The sequence below is a fragment of the Phaenicophaeus curvirostris genome, chromosome 1 (genome assembly GCF_032191515.1).
Source record: "Phaenicophaeus curvirostris isolate KB17595 chromosome 1, BPBGC_Pcur_1.0, whole genome shotgun sequence".
Classification (NCBI taxonomy): domain Eukaryota; kingdom Metazoa; phylum Chordata; class Aves; order Cuculiformes; family Cuculidae; genus Phaenicophaeus; species Phaenicophaeus curvirostris.
The window spans coordinates 78,304,473-78,326,525 of NC_091392.1; the positions used below are offsets into that span (position 1 = coordinate 78,304,473).

The following is a 22,053-nucleotide window of genomic DNA, read 5'->3' on the forward strand; positions in this document are numbered from 1 at the left end:
AGATGAAACCACAAAGACTTACTACATTGTTCTGTCCAGTTCTACTTAGGGCCTGAAAATGGGATGCATCCAAAATTCTGCCTCTTTTTTTTTTTCTTTTTTTTTGCAGAGACTCTAGCAATGTATGCCTTTCCTGGGCTTAAACCTGGAATTCTACATGATAATCTTAGAGATGTGTCCTTTTGGTGCAACGAACACTGCTTGCCCAGGCCCTGGGTTTGGTTGGGCCCATTGGGCCCCACCCATTATCCAGGGAAAGGCAGCAGAGGAAGGGGCATTTATGTCTCTTTCTGTGAAACTAGATAGGGGAGATTAAAGCAGCCTCAGCAAGTTGCTTATGTCTCCTGCTACTTGAAGTACTGGTGCTAAGAGAGAAATCTACATGATTGAGCAGAACTGGTCAGGCATTTCAGCCACACTTTGGTCAGTGAAGTGAAAATGGGAACTATTTGCCTCTGCTTTTCCCAGCCACACTCATTCCTTGCAGATGATGGCAGCAAAGACTTCAAAAAGGCCAGTGGAACTGATGGGGACAATTGCCTCTAATCACCTAAGGCATGGCTAGGAGCCAGACGGAAATATTATTGAGCCTATTAGACAGTCTGGAAGACTCATAGCCCTGAAGCATGGAGATCTGGCTGAGCTGCCACACCCTGGAGGTACAGATAACACTGTAGGAACGGAGACGCAGTAGTTTCTGCTGCAAATTATTTGCCAAGTAGTCTAAAATACACAGTAAAATGTGCCTGTGGACCTTTCCTACACTGTGGATTTAGACCATATTTGGTATATTTCATCTAATTCAGGGGAAGAAGAACACAGCATCAAGACTTCTCAGAAAAAATCTTAAAGAAAGGGAACATACTGCAGAGTTGTACAGAACATAAACTGGTGTATACAACAGTGAACTTGATCTTCTCATCAGACACATTTTTCAACCAGAACATCCATACCACTAGCACTTACTATTGGGCATGGTTCACAGCTTAATTTTGTGCATGTCAGAGTGTATCTCCGAGAAGATGTTGACTGGAGGGAGCAGAGACACGTTGTGCATTGATCCACCATCAGGCGTCTCCATGGCTGAAACATCAGAACCAGTTTGTAAATCAGTGACTGTCTTTTCAGCAAAACTCTAATAAATAACAATCCTATCTAGGTTAAATATCTTTCATTAAATCTTGCATTGCAGTTCTTTGCAAGAGAAAACAGAAAACCAATGCCTCATCTTTCCAGAGACCCACATTTTTGCATCTGTAATTCCACAACAAGCAGCATATCATGAGGCTGTTTTTCAAATAGGCCCTTTAGAATTCCTTAATCTGTAGAACAGCAGTGGTATTTCTTACTTCCTTGCTTCCAAAGCTAGCAAGAATCCTTGAACATGACTAGTAAACCAAGAAGCTGGCTAACAGTGTAAAGGTATATTTATGGGTATAATAGTTCAGAGCTGACAGTCCAACATATACACTAAGGGAAAAGTGTTCTGATTAAAGAATTTTAATTACATTCTTACTATGCACCCCAACACAACAGAGGTCTTCAGGCCTCAGTGATTTTCCATAAAGCACCATCAATATCTATGACTTTTTTCTTGTTTTGTGGAGGCCTAGAATAAAAGATCCTCCGCATAGAATGTGAAGGAGGTGGTAATATCAATGGGGACATCCCCGTCTTTTAAAAAACCTGTTTGAGACCTTGACACAGGACTCTTCAGCTTTCTGGGTTTAATCTTATATAGTGAATATCATATAATTAATCTAGGGGGTTAAAAGACCTCAGTGGATGCAGGCATGACGGCACACTCATTTGCCTGTGGAAGAGGGACAGATAGCTAATGTCATATGAAACTCCAGACTTCCAGTTTACTCTAAACATTGCAAAGCTCTCAGGCAGCATAGCAATAGTTCTAGTACAGACTAATGGCCTCATGAGGGCATTCCATCCACTGACACTGGTATTGCTCTGTTGGTTAGTAGCTCTACACACGCATATCCATGTACAAACATAAGCCTTGCAAATCTGGGAGATGTACTCATCATGTTGACCTCTTTCAAAATATGCTTACACTCATTCTGTTTACTATGATAATCATACCTAATTCAGGCCTTCTAGAAGTAAATCCTTATCACAGAATGCCTTTGTAGCTCTAGTTTTTTACATAATGAAGAATGGATCTATAAAACCATGACTGATATTACAATTTATACCTTCCTTGGATCTTCCACTAGTTCTAACATTCCAATTAAATACATAAAACATAGATAAAGTTGAGTTTATACTACAAACACTGTTACAGGCAGAAATATAGGGCTTACTAGAGACATGTTGAAACTAAATCCTCACACACAAATGCTTTGAATTTTTGGGGGAAGGTCTTACCTTGATCAAAGTTTGCATCACAGCTTAGTTCTGTGATATTTACTAAATGAATACAGGGATCAGCATGCAAATGGTTTTAACAATGGCCTTCTGTGGACAAACACATCTTAGCATGACAGAACTGAATGAAATAATGTATTGATATATCTTTTTTCGCTTTACGTAATACATCTTATCGTGTTTTCTTGGCTAGCTTAGAATGAAATGTCAACATCTGCTAATGTAGTGTTAGTCAGTGCAACCAAAATAACCCGCATAAAGCCCAAATCTACTCAGATGTCCTTCAAAAATGCCACTCAGTAAAAGCCTGGGAAAACAGATGAATGATACAGATAATCCTTTTGGTAAATACAGCCACCTACTTGGATGTCTGCAGTTAAAAGCCCACAACCTTGTTAAGAACAGCAGAGTGAATGCAATACAGCAGATTACCGGAATATAATATTGGTAACCAGATACAAAACAAAAATGTAAAGGGATTAAGGACACAGTTAACAGAACTGCAGTAAAAAGACTCAAAACTTGGAAATATTCAGTGAATGAGTTAATGGAGCAAAGTTTTCCCTTGGTATAAAATGAAACCTGAAACCTATTCTTAAAGGACCTGGAATAAAGGTTTTGAAATCCAGGAAGTATAAACTTCTGAAAACAGCACATCTTCCTTCCTGACCAGAACTCTGGAACAGTCATTGAAGTAGAGAATAGCGTACAACAAAGTTGTAGTGATGCCAGCTGTTCAAAAGTCTTCAGATATCTAGCTAGATAGCTTAAAATAAGTCATGAAATGAAGCCAGTTTAATTAAAAAGAAAAAATCATTAATTCAAGACACATTCTAATATAAGCTCTAATTTAAATTAAAAAAAAATGTCTACATTGTATAGAAATCTTCCAAGATTATATCTCAACTGGAATTTCACACTATCCATTCTGAGAAAATATTCTGGTAACTATGCTGTTGAGTGCTAACTTCAGTTATGCTTGAGATTTGTGACAAGAGCATATAAGTAATGTAACAGTTGGGACCTACCTACACCCTCAAAATATTGCACAGGCAGTGTTTGATAAAATGACAAATTATCAGGAAGAACAGTAACACATTTTAAAAGCTGTAATTAAAAGAAAAAAAAAATTTTAAAGACAGCTTTTAGATGTCACCAGACAGCAAATAAGAGTGAGTCAAAATGTAGTTATGTGTCAGCTGAAAGACTTTATGAGTTCATTCCAAATTTGGAATTTTTTTTTTTTTTATGGCTCCAAAACACAGATAGTTCTCATTTTGCCTTCAACATGACATTTTGTTTCAAAATTTGTTTATGCTTCATGTTAAAGTATTCTAAAATATTCTAAAACACTTGGAAATAGAACAAAGACTTTACTTGACAGATCAGGTAAATATTTTGTTGGAAAAAGAAAAAATAGTTATTCATAAAAGAGCAACATGCAACTGTAAAGACATCTTTTTGCAACACAGGATTTTTTTATATATGTATATGCATATCCTATCTAACAGAAGGTGGCAGGAGCTAGCAATTACTATACTGCATGACATACTCTACTACTATGGTCATTACAAAATGCCATAACTAGTTTTGACAACCCACTATAGAGGAGACAAATACAGGTATCAAGAGAAAGCAGATTATTTCAGCTTTTACTGCTTTAAAACCCTTCTCCCCGTGTTCCAACAAGAAAAGCAGAGCTATTCCTTGGATTTAATTATACTGGGAAGCAATCCCCACATAGAATGATGGATGCTTGATGACAGGGCTTTAGCTCTAACAGACTGATAAACTTATACCTATCAACTATGAAAAAAATAAAACCCAGAAGAAATAGATGGAGTAAGGGTCTCCCAGCCATACCACAAAAGTACAAAGAGATTTGAGTAAATCTACTGTTTAAATAAATGAAAAAGACAGGCATACATTGACAATGGAGGAATACGTAGGTTAAAAATTAGGTTAAATGACTAAAGAGGACCTGTTTCCCTGGGGGATGATGAGAATATTTAGAGCTCTTTGACACCAGAGGAGCTGCCAGAATATGGATTTAGGGAAACAATGAACAATTGAAAGAGTTCTCCAAAGATAAATTCGGCATAAATGAGATCAGATGCTTAACTCCCATCATTCCCACTGTCATGGGTTGGGTTAAACGTGTCTTAATCTGTCCATTAAATATGCAGTTGAGAAAAAATTTCCTCTGAGGGCGTATCAGCAGGGATCTTGAAAGAGGACAGAGGTCAAACAGTGAGGAAGCTCAGATTTCCTGTTCCTGCTAATAGCCAAGGAGGGATACCCATCCTTCCACACAGGTGGAGCAAGAGACTCCATCATTTTTTAATCTGTCTTATCCTCTAGATGGAATGTGGGAAGTTTTTGCTTTCCCAGTGTGGGCAAGGATCATTTCTGAGATTATCCCTCACAGATAGTTTCCTGTGTATTTGGTAGCCTGCAAGTCATTACAGAACGCAGATTTCCACACTTTCTAAGCACTTTTCTCAAGCATCATTTCAAGAAAAGGAAACATTAATATCCCTATTTGCAGGGAATCTAGTCATATAGGAAGACTGTGGCAGGGTTGTAAAGTGGACATATACACGCTGAGCTCCTTGCCACTACTTTTACCCTAGGGTCTCACTTGTAGAGATTGCGTCTAAACAAACTGCCCTGTAAGCTTAGATATATTCTAGTAAGTTTGCTTTCTTCAAAATCTCATTCATATATCTAAATGTCTTACCATCACAGCAAATAAAAGGAAATATGTCTTACCCCAATAACAGTGCCATTCAAAGGACAACCATTCAGGGCTACTGGAAAAGAAGATAACATTACATTTACCATTACCGTTATCATAGAATCATAGAATAACCAGGTTGGAAGAGACCCACCGGATCATCGAGTCCAACCATTCCTATCAAACACTAAACAATGCCCCTTAGCACCTCGTCCACCTGTGCCTTAAACACCTCCAGGGAAGATGAATCAACCACCTCCCTGGGCAGCCTGTTCCAGTGCCCAATGACCCTTTCTGTGAAGAATTTTTTCCTAATGTCCAGCACAAACCTCCCCTGGCAGAGCTTAAGGCCATTCCCTCTTGTCCTGTCCCCCATCACTTGGGAGAAAAGGCCAGCGCCCTCCTCTCTACAACCTCCTTTCAGGTAGTTGTAGAGAGCAATGGGGTCTCCCCTCAGCCTCCTCTACTCAAGGCTAAACAACCCCAGCTCTCTCAGCCGCTCCTAATAACATTTGTTCTCCAGCCCCCTCACCAGCTTTGTTGCTCTTCTCTGGACTCGCTCCAGAGCCTCAACCTCCTTCTTGTGGTGAGGGGCCCAGAACTGAACACAGGATTCGAGGAGCGGTCTCACCAGCGCCAAGTACAGAGGGAGAATAACCTCCCTGGACCTGCTGGTCACACCGTTTCTGATACAAGCCAAGATGCCATTGGCCTTCTTGGCCACCTGGGCACACTGCTGGCTCATGTTCAGTCGGCTGTCAACCAACACCCCCAGGTCCCTTTCCTCCAGGCAGCTTTCTAGACAGACTTCTCCTAGTCTGTAGCACTGCATAGGGTTGTTGTGCCCCAAGTGCAGGACCCGGAATTTGGCCTTGTTAAACCTCATGCCATTTGACGCTGCCCAGCGGTCCAGCCTGTTCAGATCCCTTTGCAGAGCCTCCCTACCCTCCAGCCAATCAACATGTCCACCCAGCATAGTGTCATCCACAAACTTGCTAAGGGTGCACTCAATGCCTTCATCCTGGTCATTGATAAAGACATTGAACAGGGCTGGACCCAGCACTGAGCCCTGGGGAACACCACTTGTAACTGGCCTCCAGCTGGATTTAACACCATTTACCACCACTCTCTGGGCCCGGCCATCCAACCAGTTTTCCACTCAGGAGAGTGTGTGCCTGTCCAGGCCAGAGGCTGACAGTTTCCAAAGCAGAATGCTGTGAGAAACTGTGTCAAAGGCTTTACTGAAGTCCAGGAAGACCACATCCACAGCCTTTCCCTCATCCAGCAGCCAAGTCACTTTGTCATAGAAGGCGATCAGGTTAGTTTGGCAAGACCTGCCTTTTGTGAACCCACGTTGACTAGGCCTGATCACCCGGTTCTCTTGTATGTGCTTCATGATAGCACTCAAGATCACCTGCTCCATGACTTTCCCTGGCACTGAGGTCAGACTGACAGGCCTGTAGTTTCCTGGGTCCTCCCTGCGACCCTTCTTGTAGATGGGCACAACATCAGCCAGCCTCCAGTCCAGTGGAACTTCCCCAGTCTTCCAGGACTGTTGGAAGATGATAGAAAGGGGTTTGGCAAGCACATCCGCCAGCTCCTTCAATACCATTGGATGAATCCCATCCGGCCCCATAGACTTGTGGGTGTCTAGTCAGGCTAGCAAGGCTCTGACCACTTCCTCTTGGATCATGGGAGCCTCATTTTGCTCCTCTAACTCCTGGGTTTGTACACAGATGGAACGACTTTCTTTACAATTAAAGACTGAGGCAAAGAAGGCGTTAAGTACCTCAGCCTTTTCCTCATCCCCTGTCACTGTTGTTCCTTCTGTGTCCAATACAGACTGTATGGTCCCCCTAGTCCTCCTTTTATTATTTATATATTTATAGAAGGATTTTTTGTTATCTTTCACAGACTTTGCCAATCTGATTTCTAGTGGAGCATTACAAAGATTTAATAAACCATGGGTATGTTTTTGAACATAGATTTTGAACTGAGGACAGTTAGATCCAGTTTCACTGTGAAGAGGCATAACTGAGCCCTCTTATATTATACTTTGAAACGTAGCAGTTTGTCAGTGATATCCTTAATGCCAACACCAAATATCTCTTGCTGGGCTGTTTTTTAACAAGTACATGGCATGATATAAACTTTCCACTCCAGTTCAAGCCTTCACTCTCAGAAGATGCACTCAGGTTTTCTGCAAGTTGCAGAGTGTATTTCCCACCCTGCTCCCACTGCTAGCTCCTCGCCCTGTGGTTGCATACATACTTGTCAATTAAATATGACTGAGAGTCTTCTCAGACTGAGGCCAATTAGCCAAATATTCTGATTTGGACTTTTGAACCAAGACCGTGCTAGGAAACGGCTACAGACGCAATGCTCAGAGACAGGCAGAAGCATGGCTGCATGCAGACTCCCTGTTCATAGCAGGCAGTGGGGAGACCATTCAATCTTCCTAGGCCAAAAGCATCTCACGAACTCTTTTAAATGCTTACCAAGGCAGGCTAGAGATGTAGAAATATAGACTAGTCTCTCTGATGCAATCAACAGTGAGTAGTTCAAGAGGAGGCAGTGAGCATCAGTTGGAAAGTAAAAGTACCAGCAGGTTCTATTTTACTCAATGCCTAAATCACACAGGAGAGTTTCAAAGTAATACTATACTTGCATAACATGCACTTTTGAAATTGATGTTGAGAAACGGGAGATCAACTCATGAGATGATTCATTCTCTAGAGATTCCACTTGTCATACACAAAACCTTACCACATCTGCAGGAAGGACAGCAGTCTATTATTTGGTCACAACGTAGTTCAGTTCCCTCTGGACAGTCGGGCACATCCATTTGAGAGCAAGAAAGATTCTTTTGCTGCACAAAAACCTCATTGTTCACCCGGACACACTCATTGATAATGCAGTGGTTGAAGGGGGATCGCCACTCTGTGCCAACCTGATGGGAAATTGTAAAAGTATTAAATATAGGTAGCAGTATTTGAGACACTGTATAGAGGGATGAACAACACAGCCAACATGATGGTTTGCAAAAAGCATGTTTACTGTGTCAGGAACTGTCTGTCACTCAGCAGTTCTCCACAAATCCTTACAGCAACAAACAGTTTATGGAATAGTCTGCTGCTTGGTTTGTAGAGTATAGGAGTTATAGAAGTATCCTTAAGGTGAAATAACATATAAAGAAGAAGAAAAAGCACACTTAATTAAATTTAAAGCTACTGTTGTTACCCAGTAGCTGGCTGTACTGCACTGTACTATAGACAAGCTGGCCCTCTTTCTGCTGGAACCTGCTGCAAATCAGCTCTACTAAGCCCAACAGAGGCCTTGGGAATAGGTTGTAGACCTCAAAATACTTGCAAATGTAAAATACAAATGCATCCTGTTGACAGTCCTACTGATTATAATCACCTATGGGTCACACAAGGCAGGAAACTCAAATGCAGTTATGGGAAGTGACACCTCCACAGCCTGGAAAGAAGGTGCTGTCATAGTCCAGTGCTCGGGAGAAGTTTATCACTGCTTTGAAGCTATATGCCTCCACTGTTAATACTCTAAAACACTGCAAGAACAGTGAAAGTGAAAATCAAATCCCCAACTACAGTAAATTCAAACATCTTTGCTCAGAAAGTTAAGGAATATTTTTCTTTGATGTGTTAAATGCTTGGTTTGCTGTTAATGACAGAGTGAAAAGAAGGCACAGCAGGAAAGAGAGGGTTAAGTGTAAGAATGTATTTCTCCATTAGGACAACAGAAATCAGTAAGAGACAGTGGAACATAAATAGGCCTTCTGAAGGCTTGTTTTATGAGGTAGAGAAAATTCATTCACATTAAGTAATGCCCTTGGTAAAATAAGGGAAGAGGCAGGCTGCAAAACGATGCACTGACATTTTTAAAAAATCAGCATCAGACTGCTTTTGTGAAAGAGGCAATTAAAAAGTTAATATGAAATATGTGAACATGAGTTGTAGATGTAGATGAAAATGTAGGCATATTGTAAAGAACAACACTTAGGGAAGAAAAGACAGGGAGAAGGTCTATTATTTTAAACATATTTAAATATGCCTTTGTTGAATCCAAAGTTTTGGACAGGATTACGCAATTTACTGCTGCTGAGTAAGGAAAAGGCTTGCCAAGGTTGGTTGGGTTAGGGACAGAACAAAATTAATAGCCTGATGTAATTAAAAATGTAGGCAAGAAAAGATACAAATATCCATGTAGCTTTCCAGAGCAGTAGGGTATCTGCTGCACATTTTCTATCCCTATTGCATGCACTCATTTACTCTTTGGCTCCTTAAATCCTAAGGGAAGAGGTGCACTGAAAATAAACTGTTATTTTGAGCAAATCCAAGTGTGGTCTGAACCACTGTGGTCTGATCCAACAAGCAGCAATCATCTTTAACAACCAAGAGAACAATTCATTTTTCTATCCTTATTTACTTCTTGAAATTTCAGTGTGTAATAAATAAGATATCCTATTTGAATAGGACTGTGAAATGCAAGCAATCCACAACCCCATCTGCCTGATCCATAAAGTAATACAAATTAATTGAGATAATTAAAATAAATAGCCTACAGCCAGGGAAGCATCATGTCTCATTAACATTCTATTGAGCTACCATTTGTGAAATTCCTAATTTTCCACAAAAATATTGCTTCCTTAGAACCCAAAAATGTTGGGGAGGGTTTGCTTGTTAGAATCAAGTGAGTAAGTCACATGCCTCAAAACACATTTTTTGCAGCACTGCTTGATTTATAGAAGACATAGCCCATATCTTCTTCACCTTCTTCTGTGGAACACAAAATAATTCCAGGACATTGCTGCTAGAAGAGGAAGTGTCCACACCACCACCTCACCTCATGCAAATGAGGATCTGCATCACCCCGAGACCAGAATAGCTGCTCCTCGCAGGCAGTCTTCTGGCACCTCCCACAACATTCTCCTTCTTGGACAATATACTTGTAACCCTGTAAGAGAAAAGAAAATAACTGACCAATCCAGGAACAGGAGACAAATGGAAAGACTAATCCTAAAAGAAAACACTAGGATAGAAGTTCATGTTAGCAACTTTTTATGGAAAAGGGAGTTTGAATATAGAACTGGAAGGCCACAGGCTGCTATTACAAAAGAAACAAGTGGTCCACCCAGCTCAGCACTCTGTTAAATGGTTCATGTTTTCTGCCAGAAAAAAAATAAATTAAAATGCACACAAAAGAAATTCTTATCTCATTGGTTCCTGCTTAATATATATTTTGAAGATACATTCACTGGAGCTACATGGACTAATTCTAGGTACTATCCTTGCCCAGGTCATGCCAACCAACTAATGGGCCTTGTGAAAATATAAACTTGTCTAGTGTGGCACAGAGCACCCCTTCCTGAAGCACAGAAAATGTTGATGCTGCCTAACATTTAAGGAAAAAAAAAGAAAGAAAGAAACAAAGAAAAAGAGAAATCCAAAAATCACCCAAGAACATCTTTCTGCTGGGATCTGTTCTAACATGTAATAGCATAAAGATTTGCCACAAGACAGAAAAGAACTGACATAAACAGGCAGAAACGGAAAGGAAAATGGTAAAAGTATTTCAGAGGACCCTGAGATATTTCAGTAGCATTAAGTAGCACTCATGTCCAAATTTTAGTTTGTTGTATGTGAGCAGTTTCTTTTATGCACTAGCCAATTGTGAAGAGCAAGTCTTTCCTATAGTACCCCAAGTATGCAAAAGGAAAAAGGATAAAGTCCACTTCTAAGGGTGATAGTTACAATTGCCATCATAATTCATAGATCTTAAAAGAACATTATATGTAAATGTTAAGAATTCAATTTTTAAAAAATGACTTCATTATATCACCTCTGTTTTTACATACAAGTCAATATAATTACAATTTTTATTTGTTTTTTAAAAAATCTTGTTTATATATATACTACTATTTTTAAAAAGAAAAGGAAAGGTAATATCAGCACTCACAACTCCCCTTCCTACTCCTGAGAGTACAAAGTTAAGATTCAGGCTGAGCAATTTTATACATCTGGCTGGCCTGTGCTCAAGCAGAGGGTTGTTCAGTCATGTGGTCCAGGGACAAGTTTGGACTGATCTTTTTATCTCCAGAAGCTACTAGCCAAACTTTGGAGATTGTTTGTGAAAGAAAGCAAGAAGCTTTAATCTAATTAGAAATAATATACTCTAAATTTAATATCTAGGCAGTCTCCAAGGGGCAAAATGTAACTCTAATTTCAGTACAGATTTGAAAGATGTTCTGTCAAAGAAAATATCATTCACGTGAAAAAAGTCAATGAAAATAAGCATCATTTCATTTTGGTCAGTCTTGTTGCACTGCATTGCTGAAGTATTCCCAACTGCTCACTCCCTTCATAAACTGTTCTTGATCTGCAATATGAAGCACATTAGTTAACATTGATAATCAGCACATTTTCATATGGAAGTGTATTTTGTATGATTTCATAAAATGTAATACCAGAGATTGACGTAGATTTATGGAAAATGTTGTGCTTTTGAGCTTTTCGTTTCGTATGATTTTTACCTGCTAAATATGTCTGAAGCACCCAATTTCTTATTTGTGTGGCAAAAACAGAGTAGTAAAAATCTATGAGCTGTTTGTGCCCAGAATAAAGGGAAATACAGCCACAGGACCAAAATTTCCCTAAGCTGGTTTGAACAGAGCCCTCAAAAGTGCAAACAAAAAGGTGGTATAGTGTAGACTCCAGGGCTAATTTGCACCCCTAAGGCACTGAAAAAGATGTTGGGTTTGTACAGTTCAGCATGCCTGAGTGGCCCCTTTTCGTGCTCAGTGTGTTCAAATTCTGGGTGTTCCAACTCCTAAGGGAAAGAAATGTAGCAGGTCACAGCACCCCACCTCAGCACCCTGCTATGCTTCTCCTAGCACAGCCCCTGAACCACGATAGACTACAAATTTGTCTCAGAAGACAAACTACAGACTCCAGCAGTCTACAAACTCCTCAAAAAGCAAACCAGCCATCTGTGCACTTGAGGAGTAACATGGAAAGTGATTCTCCACTGTCACAGATACTCCACAGCATAAGAAACATTTCATCATCAGTAAGCCTCAACTTTTGTACCTTTCACCATGGGAATTTGGGGCCACAGGAATAAAGACATCTTAATTTTATGTTTAAGTCTAAAGGTGGCAATGTTTGAAGTTATATCTAAGAAAAGGAAGATGTTTTGTGCTTTTAGGGGTGGGGAGGGTTTATTATGGGGTTGGTTTGAGGTTTTGTTTTGTTTTTTTTCCAGTTAGATGGCTTATGTACAGAGTATGTGCAGATTATTCCTGAGCTGCACAACCTATGAACATGAACATCAGACAAGTCTCAGCTACTCAGCTATTTTCTGGACTGCTTTATTCCTTCTCCACATCTTGCTTTTATTTTTTTTTCTTTTTTTTTTCTTTTTTTAATCCTTAAACACAGAGTTTAAACTTCAAAATTCAGAAGAAGCCCTCACTAAGTGTCTGACCATCCATCACACTGAGAGGCAGATCACAATCTACAAGAACTAAAAACATCCCTTTGCCCTGTGAGGTAAAGGATAAGGCAACAGAAGGCATCCCTCACATCTGAACAGGTGCACATGGCTGACTTGGGAGTGATAACCAGCAGCTGCAATGGGGAACCTGACAAGTGCTCAGTTATGCTGCCAGAATAGGCTATTTTATCAAACACAAATGTGGAGATAAATCTGATCTCCTACACAGAGGGTGAAAGCATAAAGATTAAGACATTCCATATGAGGGGGCGGTGGGGGAGAATTTTGTGCACCTTTGAACCAGAGCTTGACTTGTGAAAAAAAACAAAAAAGAAATGCAGATTAATTTTGTAGCATTCAGAGAACGCACATTTTGGTTCCACTGCCTACTCAAGGCTGCTGGAGGGTTCTGCACAGGTTCAGTATATTTGTTCACTCTTCCCACTTATATGCTAGTGCTACTCAGGATACATAGCTCATCTTTTCATGGGTGCTAAGGTTTTGGCCAGAATGTCAGCTGTCTTTTGGGCAATGAAGAAGAAAAGGAAGAACAGATTATTCTTCAACACAGCATTTTTGAGAAGGCTACAGTACTTGCCCTTTACATATCGACTTGATAGCACCCAGAGAGAGTTGGAGGAACCAAAGAGAACAAAAATGACAATAGCAGACTGAGGAAAAAACAGTAGGATGGATACAAAACAACCTGACAAGCTGAAAGCAAAATCTTCAGTGGCAATGAATCAGCACAATTCTAGAGATTTCCCTGGAGCTGCACTCATTTACCCCAAGTGAGGACTTAATTCTCTGTTTTCAAGTCACTAGAATATTTAAGTATCATTTCCTAATTTCTATAATAAATTATGTTTTAAAATGCAAGCAGTGTGTTTGAAATTATCTCCCAACAAGACTTCCAGAGTTTTTAAACAAGAACCCATACATATAATATAACAACAACAGTCTTCCTTTTACATTAGATTTTTTTACCTCTGTAATATGTACTATTAAGCCATTTATCACCATGCTTTACATGCTGCTTCAAAGGAAAATATCTATTTGAAATATTGCACGTTAAAGATACAGCTTTTGTAGTCAGCACCTTTTACAGGCACCACCCACTATGCCTTTGCAAATAGGGTGCAAATGTTCTTTATTTTAATTCAATTAATCAAGAAGTTTGAGAATCTAACCTAATTAATTTACACACACTTAGCCAAATGGCTATGTCTTAAACACTTCTCCAGAAAATCACACATCATTATTTTCATAATCATCTAATACTTAAATTATCCAATACTTTAAAACACACTCTTTTATTTCAGTGACAAAGTACCTAACTCCAAGGACATTGACAGAAGTAAAGCAAAGCAAGTGCTCCCTTCATATTAGTACACCAGTGATTTTCAGGTATTTCGAAAACATGATTCTTTAAGGAGATGTAGTCCGATACACTGTTAGAGAAATAATTTCTGAAAAAGCTCCAGGAGGGAGACACCACTCCTCCTTGTGTCACATGCAATAATTGCAGCAACAATCTGCTTGCTTCCTCAAAACTTTGGTAAAAGATAGAAAAAGTGAGGGGACTATGGTGTATAATGGAGCAAATCCACATCTGGCTTGAAAGTAAGAAGTCTGTGCTGTTAACCTCCTCAGAGAACTGTGGGATTTTTTTTCCATAGCATTTCATGCTCAGGAGAACAGCAGTTTGGTTCATTCATCAGGGTGAAGGAACTAGTACATGTTATGTTTTTTTTCTTTTTGTGTAATTAGATAAAAAACTGTAAGGTGTTTTCACAAAAGTCAGATGACACAGTCAAAAATCATATTGCACAACTTTAAGATCTAGCAATGGAATTAATAATCATAAGCAGCAGAGAGTTTGAACATCATCTTAGTAATGATCCATGATTAAAGTAAGTCTTCAATGGCAATACAACTTCCAGTGCCGTCTAATCTGAACTGAACAATAAGCTTTAAGGCCAGTTCAAACCGATTACAGAACTATTCTGGTCCTTGATAAGCATGTCCACTGAATCAGGAATAAGCAAAGCAAAAAAAAAAAACAACTTTGAGCTATCCACATTCTCCAATAGCTATGGTTTTGGTTGTACAACTTCGGTAACTATAAAAGGGGCAGAAGAAATGGCAGATTCCAAAAAAAAGCACTGGCATGGTTTTCACCAACACTTTTTGGTTTTTTTAAAAGGTTTTTGTAAAGTGCAAAGTTTACGGATGATTTGTCAAGAAACACTCACTCTGCATTAATGCCACTTTATAAGAATAACAAATTATTGGAAAAGGGTGCTGGCCTCTTCTCCCAAGTGACAGGGGACAGGACAAGAAGGAATGGCCTCAAGCTCTGCCAGGGGTGGTTTAGGAAAAGATTTTTCACAAAAAGGGTCATTGGGCACTGAAACAGGCTGCCCAGGGAGGTGGTTAAGTCACCTTCCCTGGAGGTGTTTAAGGGATGGGTGGACGAGGTGCTGAGGGGCATGGTTTAGTATTTGATAGGAATGGTTGGATTCGATGATCCGGTGGTTCTCTTCCAACCTGGTGATTCTATGATTCTATGATTCTATACCAGACCGTGGAGTAAGCAGGAGCTGCTTCAAGTCAGATGTGTCTTTTTCTGAATGGAATTGGCTAATACATCGGGAACAGTCTCAATTAATCCATGTATATAGCCTGTGATGTTTGCAGCAGAACTTCTCCTGGCCACACGGCAGTTGGTAAGGGGGTTGGGATATCAGCACTTGGCTATGCTAGGCAACCTCATCTGCCATCTGCTTTCTCTGCAGACCCAAACTTTGTATTTCCACTGTCATCACTGACTGATCCACCTATCATGATCTCATGAAGCAAGTACATAGGAATGCACAGGGATTATGGGTACAAGGTGCTAGATACTGGAGCCAAATGTAACTCTAGGGCAACACATTTAATTTTCCAGTAATTATTCTACTTCCTAATTCTCCAGATTATGTTAAGGTGAAGAATGTTAGGGATGTACGTTGGGTAGTTTAAATGAAGTATAAAAATATTTTGAACTTAGGTTTGCACAAATCATGTTACAGCCAAAAGTCATCTAATCTATGATGCCTTACTGATGACTTTTAATGAATCCTTTTGACTCTTCTAGAATTCTGCTATCAACTTTTTGTACCAGTATCTGTCTCATTCTGCTTGACCAGCTAGGCCATTATGAGAAAGCAGCTCATACTTCCTTTGCTGCCTTCCAAAGGTAGACCATGTAATTACACAGCAGATTTCTGAGCACAATAAAGGCCACAGCATGTAGTGTTATTACCGATGCAATGGGCAAAGGTAAGCAATAAACAGATCTGAAATGTTCTTTTCAGAAAGTGAAATTCAGCGAGAACAGTCATTTGAAATTGAGCTTCAGACATCATGAATACTTATTTTGAAGTGGTTTAAAGACAGACTTTTTTTTACTGAAAGAGAAAATAAACTTGTCACTGATTACCTTGGCAGCAGGTTATGATCCTAAAACAATAACACTAAAATAAAGTCAGGAATGCTCAGGCTGTCTTAGGCTCTGTTCCCAAGATAATTCATTGCTACAACAATTATTTTCTATTTTTCTCTGGTTTCTCTAAACATGCAAATTTAAAAGTAATCACTTTGGATTCCTATCAGGACTCTGCTGGCTAATGCACTGATACAAATGTTACTCACCCGAGAGCAGAATGTGTTACATGCTTTGTCGTGACATTCCATCATCTGAAGTCCTGTAACATCATCCACCATACTAGTGCAAAAACATTCCCTGCAACCATCTTCCCAGGTTGTCCCAATGGGGTAGACTATGTTGTTGTGCACACACACCTATTGAATGCAATAATACATAAAAGAGAACACTGCTGCTGGAAGGGCAAACTGCTGGCTCCAAAAAGCTGTATTTTAAGATGTGAAATCTACCATACATTTTATGGAATATATAGAAATCCTACAGGTCTTAAAATTCTGGGCATTCTTTTGAGGAGAAGAAAATAAGTGCAACGAAAGCTCCTGTTTTATAAAGAATAAATTGGGGAATTTTATCTGCAGTCAGTGGAATTGCCCAGGGTCTGACTCAGTTTCCCTGGAAGTATAATGGAACCTAATATTTAGAGATAATAAACACTGAATCTTGTAGAAGAAGTCGTGCATGCAAAGCTTCTTCTAACTAAATCAGCTGATCTGAAAACATCTAGCTTTGAGCTACAAGCATTCATTCTCTTGTATCCTTCTGTCGTCACAACTACTTCAAAAATATAGCCACCTCTTATATTGCACTTTTTATTAGTAAAATTTTATAGCATATTATTAAAGAGATGAACATCATTTATATTTCTAGATATGGCAAGTAAGTCACAAAGACATAAAATGACTTATGTGAGGTCATGAACTACTCAGCAGCAGAAAATAAAGGCTAGATCTCCTAAGCTGCCAGATAGTATAACACTATGTTGAGCTGTTAGATGACTTTTCTTGAGTGAAAAGGTTACATTTCCATCCAACTTCTCCTCTATGCAACATTATCTTAAAGTTTAACATAATATAACAACTTAAAGAAAAGGTTGGCAAAATAAGGGGAAATATATCCTGGCGAAGCTTTAACAAAATCAGGCATTAATTTGGCAAAAATTTAAAAGTGGCAATAATATTCACATAAGATGCAATGCCTTCTCATGTGGAGACAAAGGTAATCAATAGGCACAAGGAGTTTAGGTCTAAGGTGTCCCAAATATTTCAATGAAGTTAGTAGAAGACTGAAAGAATATATAATAACTCCACATGCAAAAGGATATACCTTTGCTATCCAGAAACAAATTGAAAATGTAAAAATTACCTCTGAAATTCCTGATGCTGGAATGACCTTGAAGTTTCAAATGTTTATGATGCTTATATACATCATATACACATATACATATGTGTGCATATATATATATATGATATGATTATCTCAATACTACAAAAATGGGTTGGTTAGGTCAGAATAAATGACTATAAAAGAACAAGCAACAGTGTGATTCGTGTATTTCTCTCAGATGCATGTAAATTAAAAATATCCTGAAATTATTATCCAGTAGTCTTGTTGGGGGGTTGTTAATACCTATATACCCGCTTACTTTAATATTGTCATTCCATGTATTAAAGATACTTTCATCTGTGGAAATGACACTTCATTCCCCTTACCCTGCCTGGAACACAGGTGGTAGATAGGCAGCCGCAGTCATTGGTGAGAGATCTGGATAGATATCCAAGAGGGCAGCTCACTGTTGAATTCGTACAGCTGCAGGTACACTCATATTTATCACAGCACTCTGTCTTCTTAACAGTCAGTTCTCGATGTGGTGGGCAGGAAGGTCTTTGAACTAAGCTGCATGCTTCTCTATTACAGGCTAGAAAGAAAAGGGTAGGTACCATGTCAAGCACATGGCATTTCAGAGTGCTGTGAGTTAACAAGACAGGTCTCTGGCAGCAAGGCATTAATTGCTACTGCAAACTGTTATAAAACTACTTTAAGACTAATAAGTAGTTCAGATATAAAGGACACAGGTCAAAGATTGTGCTGCATGTTCAAGAAAAGTACCTACCCAGCCAAAAAAACTCTTGCCTCATGTACAATCAAAACAATTTATAAAATCAGCATAAAGGACAGAGAACACACATGCAAGAGTAAAATGTTTCTCTTTTCCTTAATTCAAGTGTACTCAAAACTGCCAACAATTCCCTTCTTCCAAGTCTGTGAAATCATTACATGTTTGTTGGCTCCAAAATGAAACCTTTCAGAGGGAAAGAATAATGTCTAAAGAAAGTTGTCAGTGTTGCTCAAATGTAGTGCTCCAGTGTCACTCCCTGCTAGAAAAATATATATATATATCTTACCACATGTGTAATTTGGTCTGCATTCTCCAGGGTTGGTCAGAGCAAGCTGCAGGCCAAACTCACAGACAGGGGCAGGAGGCAAATCACAGGAAACCAGATCACAGACTAAGAAGGGAAATTGAGAAACTGTTTAGGATCACACAGGACTAATTAGTCCTCAAGAAAAGACACACACACACATGCACATCCCCATTAAACTTTTTTCTATACACTCAGTTGTTATGCTAAAACATAAAGTTAGATAGAGTTCAGCAGGTCAGAGTTTGTTTTCAAAAAAGGTAACAGTTCCAACTTGGTTTATGAGGATTAAGGTTCTAATGTTATATTTAATGTTCAGATACAGACCATGTAAAAATAGATACTTGAAAAAAGACTAATGTCATTTAGACAAAACCAAGTTGCTCCATTCTCTTCCTCATCTCTCACAGAAAGAGGGACAAAGTCAAGTTGGAAGTGAATGGGGACTCACATTCTCAGAAGCTGTTTAGTTTTCCACACAGGTGATTGTACAGTCATTCAGTGGTTTCAAAAATGGCGCATTGCATTAAATTTAAAAAGAGTCTGTATACCTTTGAGGCATCTGGTAAAAATATGGACCAAACAGTTCCAACAGTTTATGAGAACTTACCACACTCATACGTGGGGCAGCACTGGCCAGGGTCTCTGTGCAGACGAGGGACTTCACAGGGACCACACTGATCAGCTGGAGAAAGAAGAAAACATCCACAAACAGGTTTGTATAAGAACTATAAACTAAGTAACAAAAATATCAGTTCAAGCCCAATCATATTTAGATCTAAACTAATTTACATTTGGCAGTAGGACAAGGTTGGACCGTGCAGGTTATTTTCTGGTTGTCAAGACATGTGCAGATCTTGCAAGGCTCATTGGTGGAAATCCACGTTTCCATGTGCTACATGAAAAGTAAAACAAAAAGATTGTTAGAAAAAAATCAAATATTCTGGTCCCAGGTATGTCAGTGATGGAAGAGGGCAAGGGCGAGTAACATTAATTTGGAAAACCAGAAGACTCTGTAGAATTCGTTGGTGGCTCTCTTAACAGTAAGAACCTAAAGAGACACATAAATCTGAAATGACCGTAGTGTACCGATTTAGCAAAAGGTGTAAAGAATGAATGAATGGGATGAAGAATTACTATTGTTTTAAACATGAAAAATGCTCAGGTGTTATAAATGCAATTGCAGGCTATTGTGAGCAACAGCAGACTCATACAACTACATACCATGATGGGATGTTCAGTGGTAATAAGGGAAACAACAATATTTTGGGAAATACATAGAAGTGGCTACTTTCCCAAGTTAGTAGTACTTAAATACTGAGAAATAAACAGTGCATATTTTTCATTAAGACCATGCAGGGTGTCATCCTGTGATTTCCAGATGGGACTGAAGACTGGAAAAGCACTACAGCAACCCTAAATCTGAAACTATCACAGTGGTGATCACCTACAGGCAATAAGCACTTTCAGAAACTGCCATTTAACCACTTCTTGATCTCATGAGAGAGATGGAAATAATTGACGTTGAAGTAGTAGCTACCTATAAAGAACTATCTACATTTAACATCCATGTGATTAGCTAGGTAAGAGCGAAAAGGTGCACTATGGGACAGTAACATAAATTTGCACAATCGATCCAAGTTCTGAGTGAGAACATATAGAATAGGTTAAGATGCCACAAAGAGAAAAGGTATTATCCAAAAAACTCTGGAGTGCAGCTGAAAAATAGCAGTCTGCTGAGATCTTTAGTAATAAGAAAGGAAGGAAATATCTAAGCATACTGCCTTCTATACCCAGAAACATCTGTGTATTTTGAGTCACCACAGGAGCCAGAAAAGACAATTTACTTTAAAAGGTTAACAGCATGGCAAGGATAAGACAGTAGGCATGCTGGAACAAGCCAACTAGAGGTTTAACAAAGCTTAGGAAACAAATCGCATAGGGTCAGTGTAAAGTCAGCTCTCTTTGCCTTAAACATTTTGCCTGAAGACTGCCTGTTTGTGTGTCGGGTTCAACAGAAGGACAATGTAGGAGTGGGCACCGCACTCCCTTGCTTGGCAGGGCTCCGGACCCAGAGCTGGCTGCGGTTGGGTGGAGGTGATGCAGCAGCGGGTTCGACTGAGCAAGTTGCACCCTCAAGTGTCACCACTATGGACAGCATGGACCTGAGTTTTCAATCTGAGTTCTGTCACAAATGTTTAAGTCATGGGGTGGAATGTAAAGTCAGACTATGTTTATCTCTCTGCCTTAAACATTTTGTCAGAGGACTACCCACTTGTGGCACCAGCTTGTCTGTGGTGTCGAGGTTCAGTGGGGTCAGTGCAGGAGCAGGCACAGCTCTCCCTCGCTTGGGTGAAGTCGGGCCCCAGAGCTGGCTTTGGTGGGAGGAGGGGATGTAGCCGTGGCTGCTGCCCCCGCTGCCCCCCACCTGCTCACTTCTGGGGCCGCCAAAAAGACATGTGCAGATGAGGGTTGGGCTGGCCTTATAAAGGACTCTCAAGGAACCAGGGGGACAGTCTCGCTCTCACCTCCATGCTCGCTCTCACTTATGCACTTCAACAGGACCAGCCTGGACCATGCGGCCTGGAAAAAGCTGTTGCTGTCACCACATGTTCCCAAGATCATCTGCTGCCATCGATGTGGTGATTTATTTCCTCCCCCCCACACCTCTCTCTCTCTTTTTCTCTGTATTTCTGCCATTACCTTATGGTGTGCGTGTTGAATTGGATCCAAGGAACCTGGGTTGTTTTGAGGGATTCATTTCTGTAACTTTGAGTGGTTGCACCCCTCCGTGTCTTTGTTGTGTGCCCCGATATATTGGTGTGTTTATGCTTGCCAGAGCCAGAAATAAATACTGCTTTTGATATTCACCCTGGGAGTGACCTTACTGGCCTCCAGATCGCCACACAGACAAATGAATCCAATTCACCCCACAGTCAGGGCCAGACACGAGCCTGTGGCTTGTGGGTCTGGGTTGTGACAGTCAGTTAATCCATAGGAAATCTATTTTAGTCAAAGAAAACTTGTGTCAATGTATGGCTAGTGAAGAACATTACCTCAGGGCTTGGAGAAACAGCTCAGAGCCCTCTGCCAGAGCATTAAATAGCCTCAGGTTTAAAAAGTCCTGAAAAGGCAGCTCACAGACAATGCCTACATTTGCAGCTGGTAATGTGGGAAGCACATGGACATTTCAAGACACAGAGAAACACAGCATTTGCTCTAATGTTTTCAGCAGCCTTGATTTTTGTATGGGTTTTCTTCGGCATAAGGAGGAGGCTCTTTCCAATATGAGAAGAAACAACAAGAGATAGCATAGTGTTAGTAGCACTCTACACAGTTGTCGTACTGAGAATCCTGTAAGCCCGAGCACAATCTAGGGTGGAAAGCAACAGAAGAACAAACACCAGAGGGAAAGAAGGGGGTTAAGGAAATCATAATCCACCAGCAGTTGCACTGACTGTTGTATTGCTCACGCAGCTAGTCCTGCAATGGTGGAGATGCAAAACGGC

General features: G+C 39.9%; 1 protein-coding gene across 1 annotated transcript in view; it reads right to left on the bottom strand.

Annotated features, from left to right (window-relative positions):
- The window catches only part of VWF (von Willebrand factor), a 146,115-nt gene that overhangs the window by 9,651 nt on the left and 114,411 nt on the right, over nt 1-22,053 (bottom strand). Inside the window, exons 39-47 of the mRNA XM_069863499.1 lie at nt 19,337-19,439; nt 19,155-19,229; nt 18,527-18,631; nt 17,834-18,039; nt 16,331-16,480; nt 9,986-10,096; nt 7,886-8,069; nt 5,155-5,195; nt 967-1,083 (exon numbers count right to left, since the gene is read on the bottom strand). Coding sequence (XP_069719600.1) covers nt 967-1,083; nt 5,155-5,195; nt 7,886-8,069; nt 9,986-10,096; nt 16,331-16,480; nt 17,834-18,039; nt 18,527-18,631; nt 19,155-19,229; nt 19,337-19,439 — 1,092 coding nt within the window. The remainder of the gene's footprint in view (nt 1-966; nt 1,084-5,154; nt 5,196-7,885; nt 8,070-9,985; nt 10,097-16,330; nt 16,481-17,833; nt 18,040-18,526; nt 18,632-19,154; nt 19,230-19,336; nt 19,440-22,053) is intronic.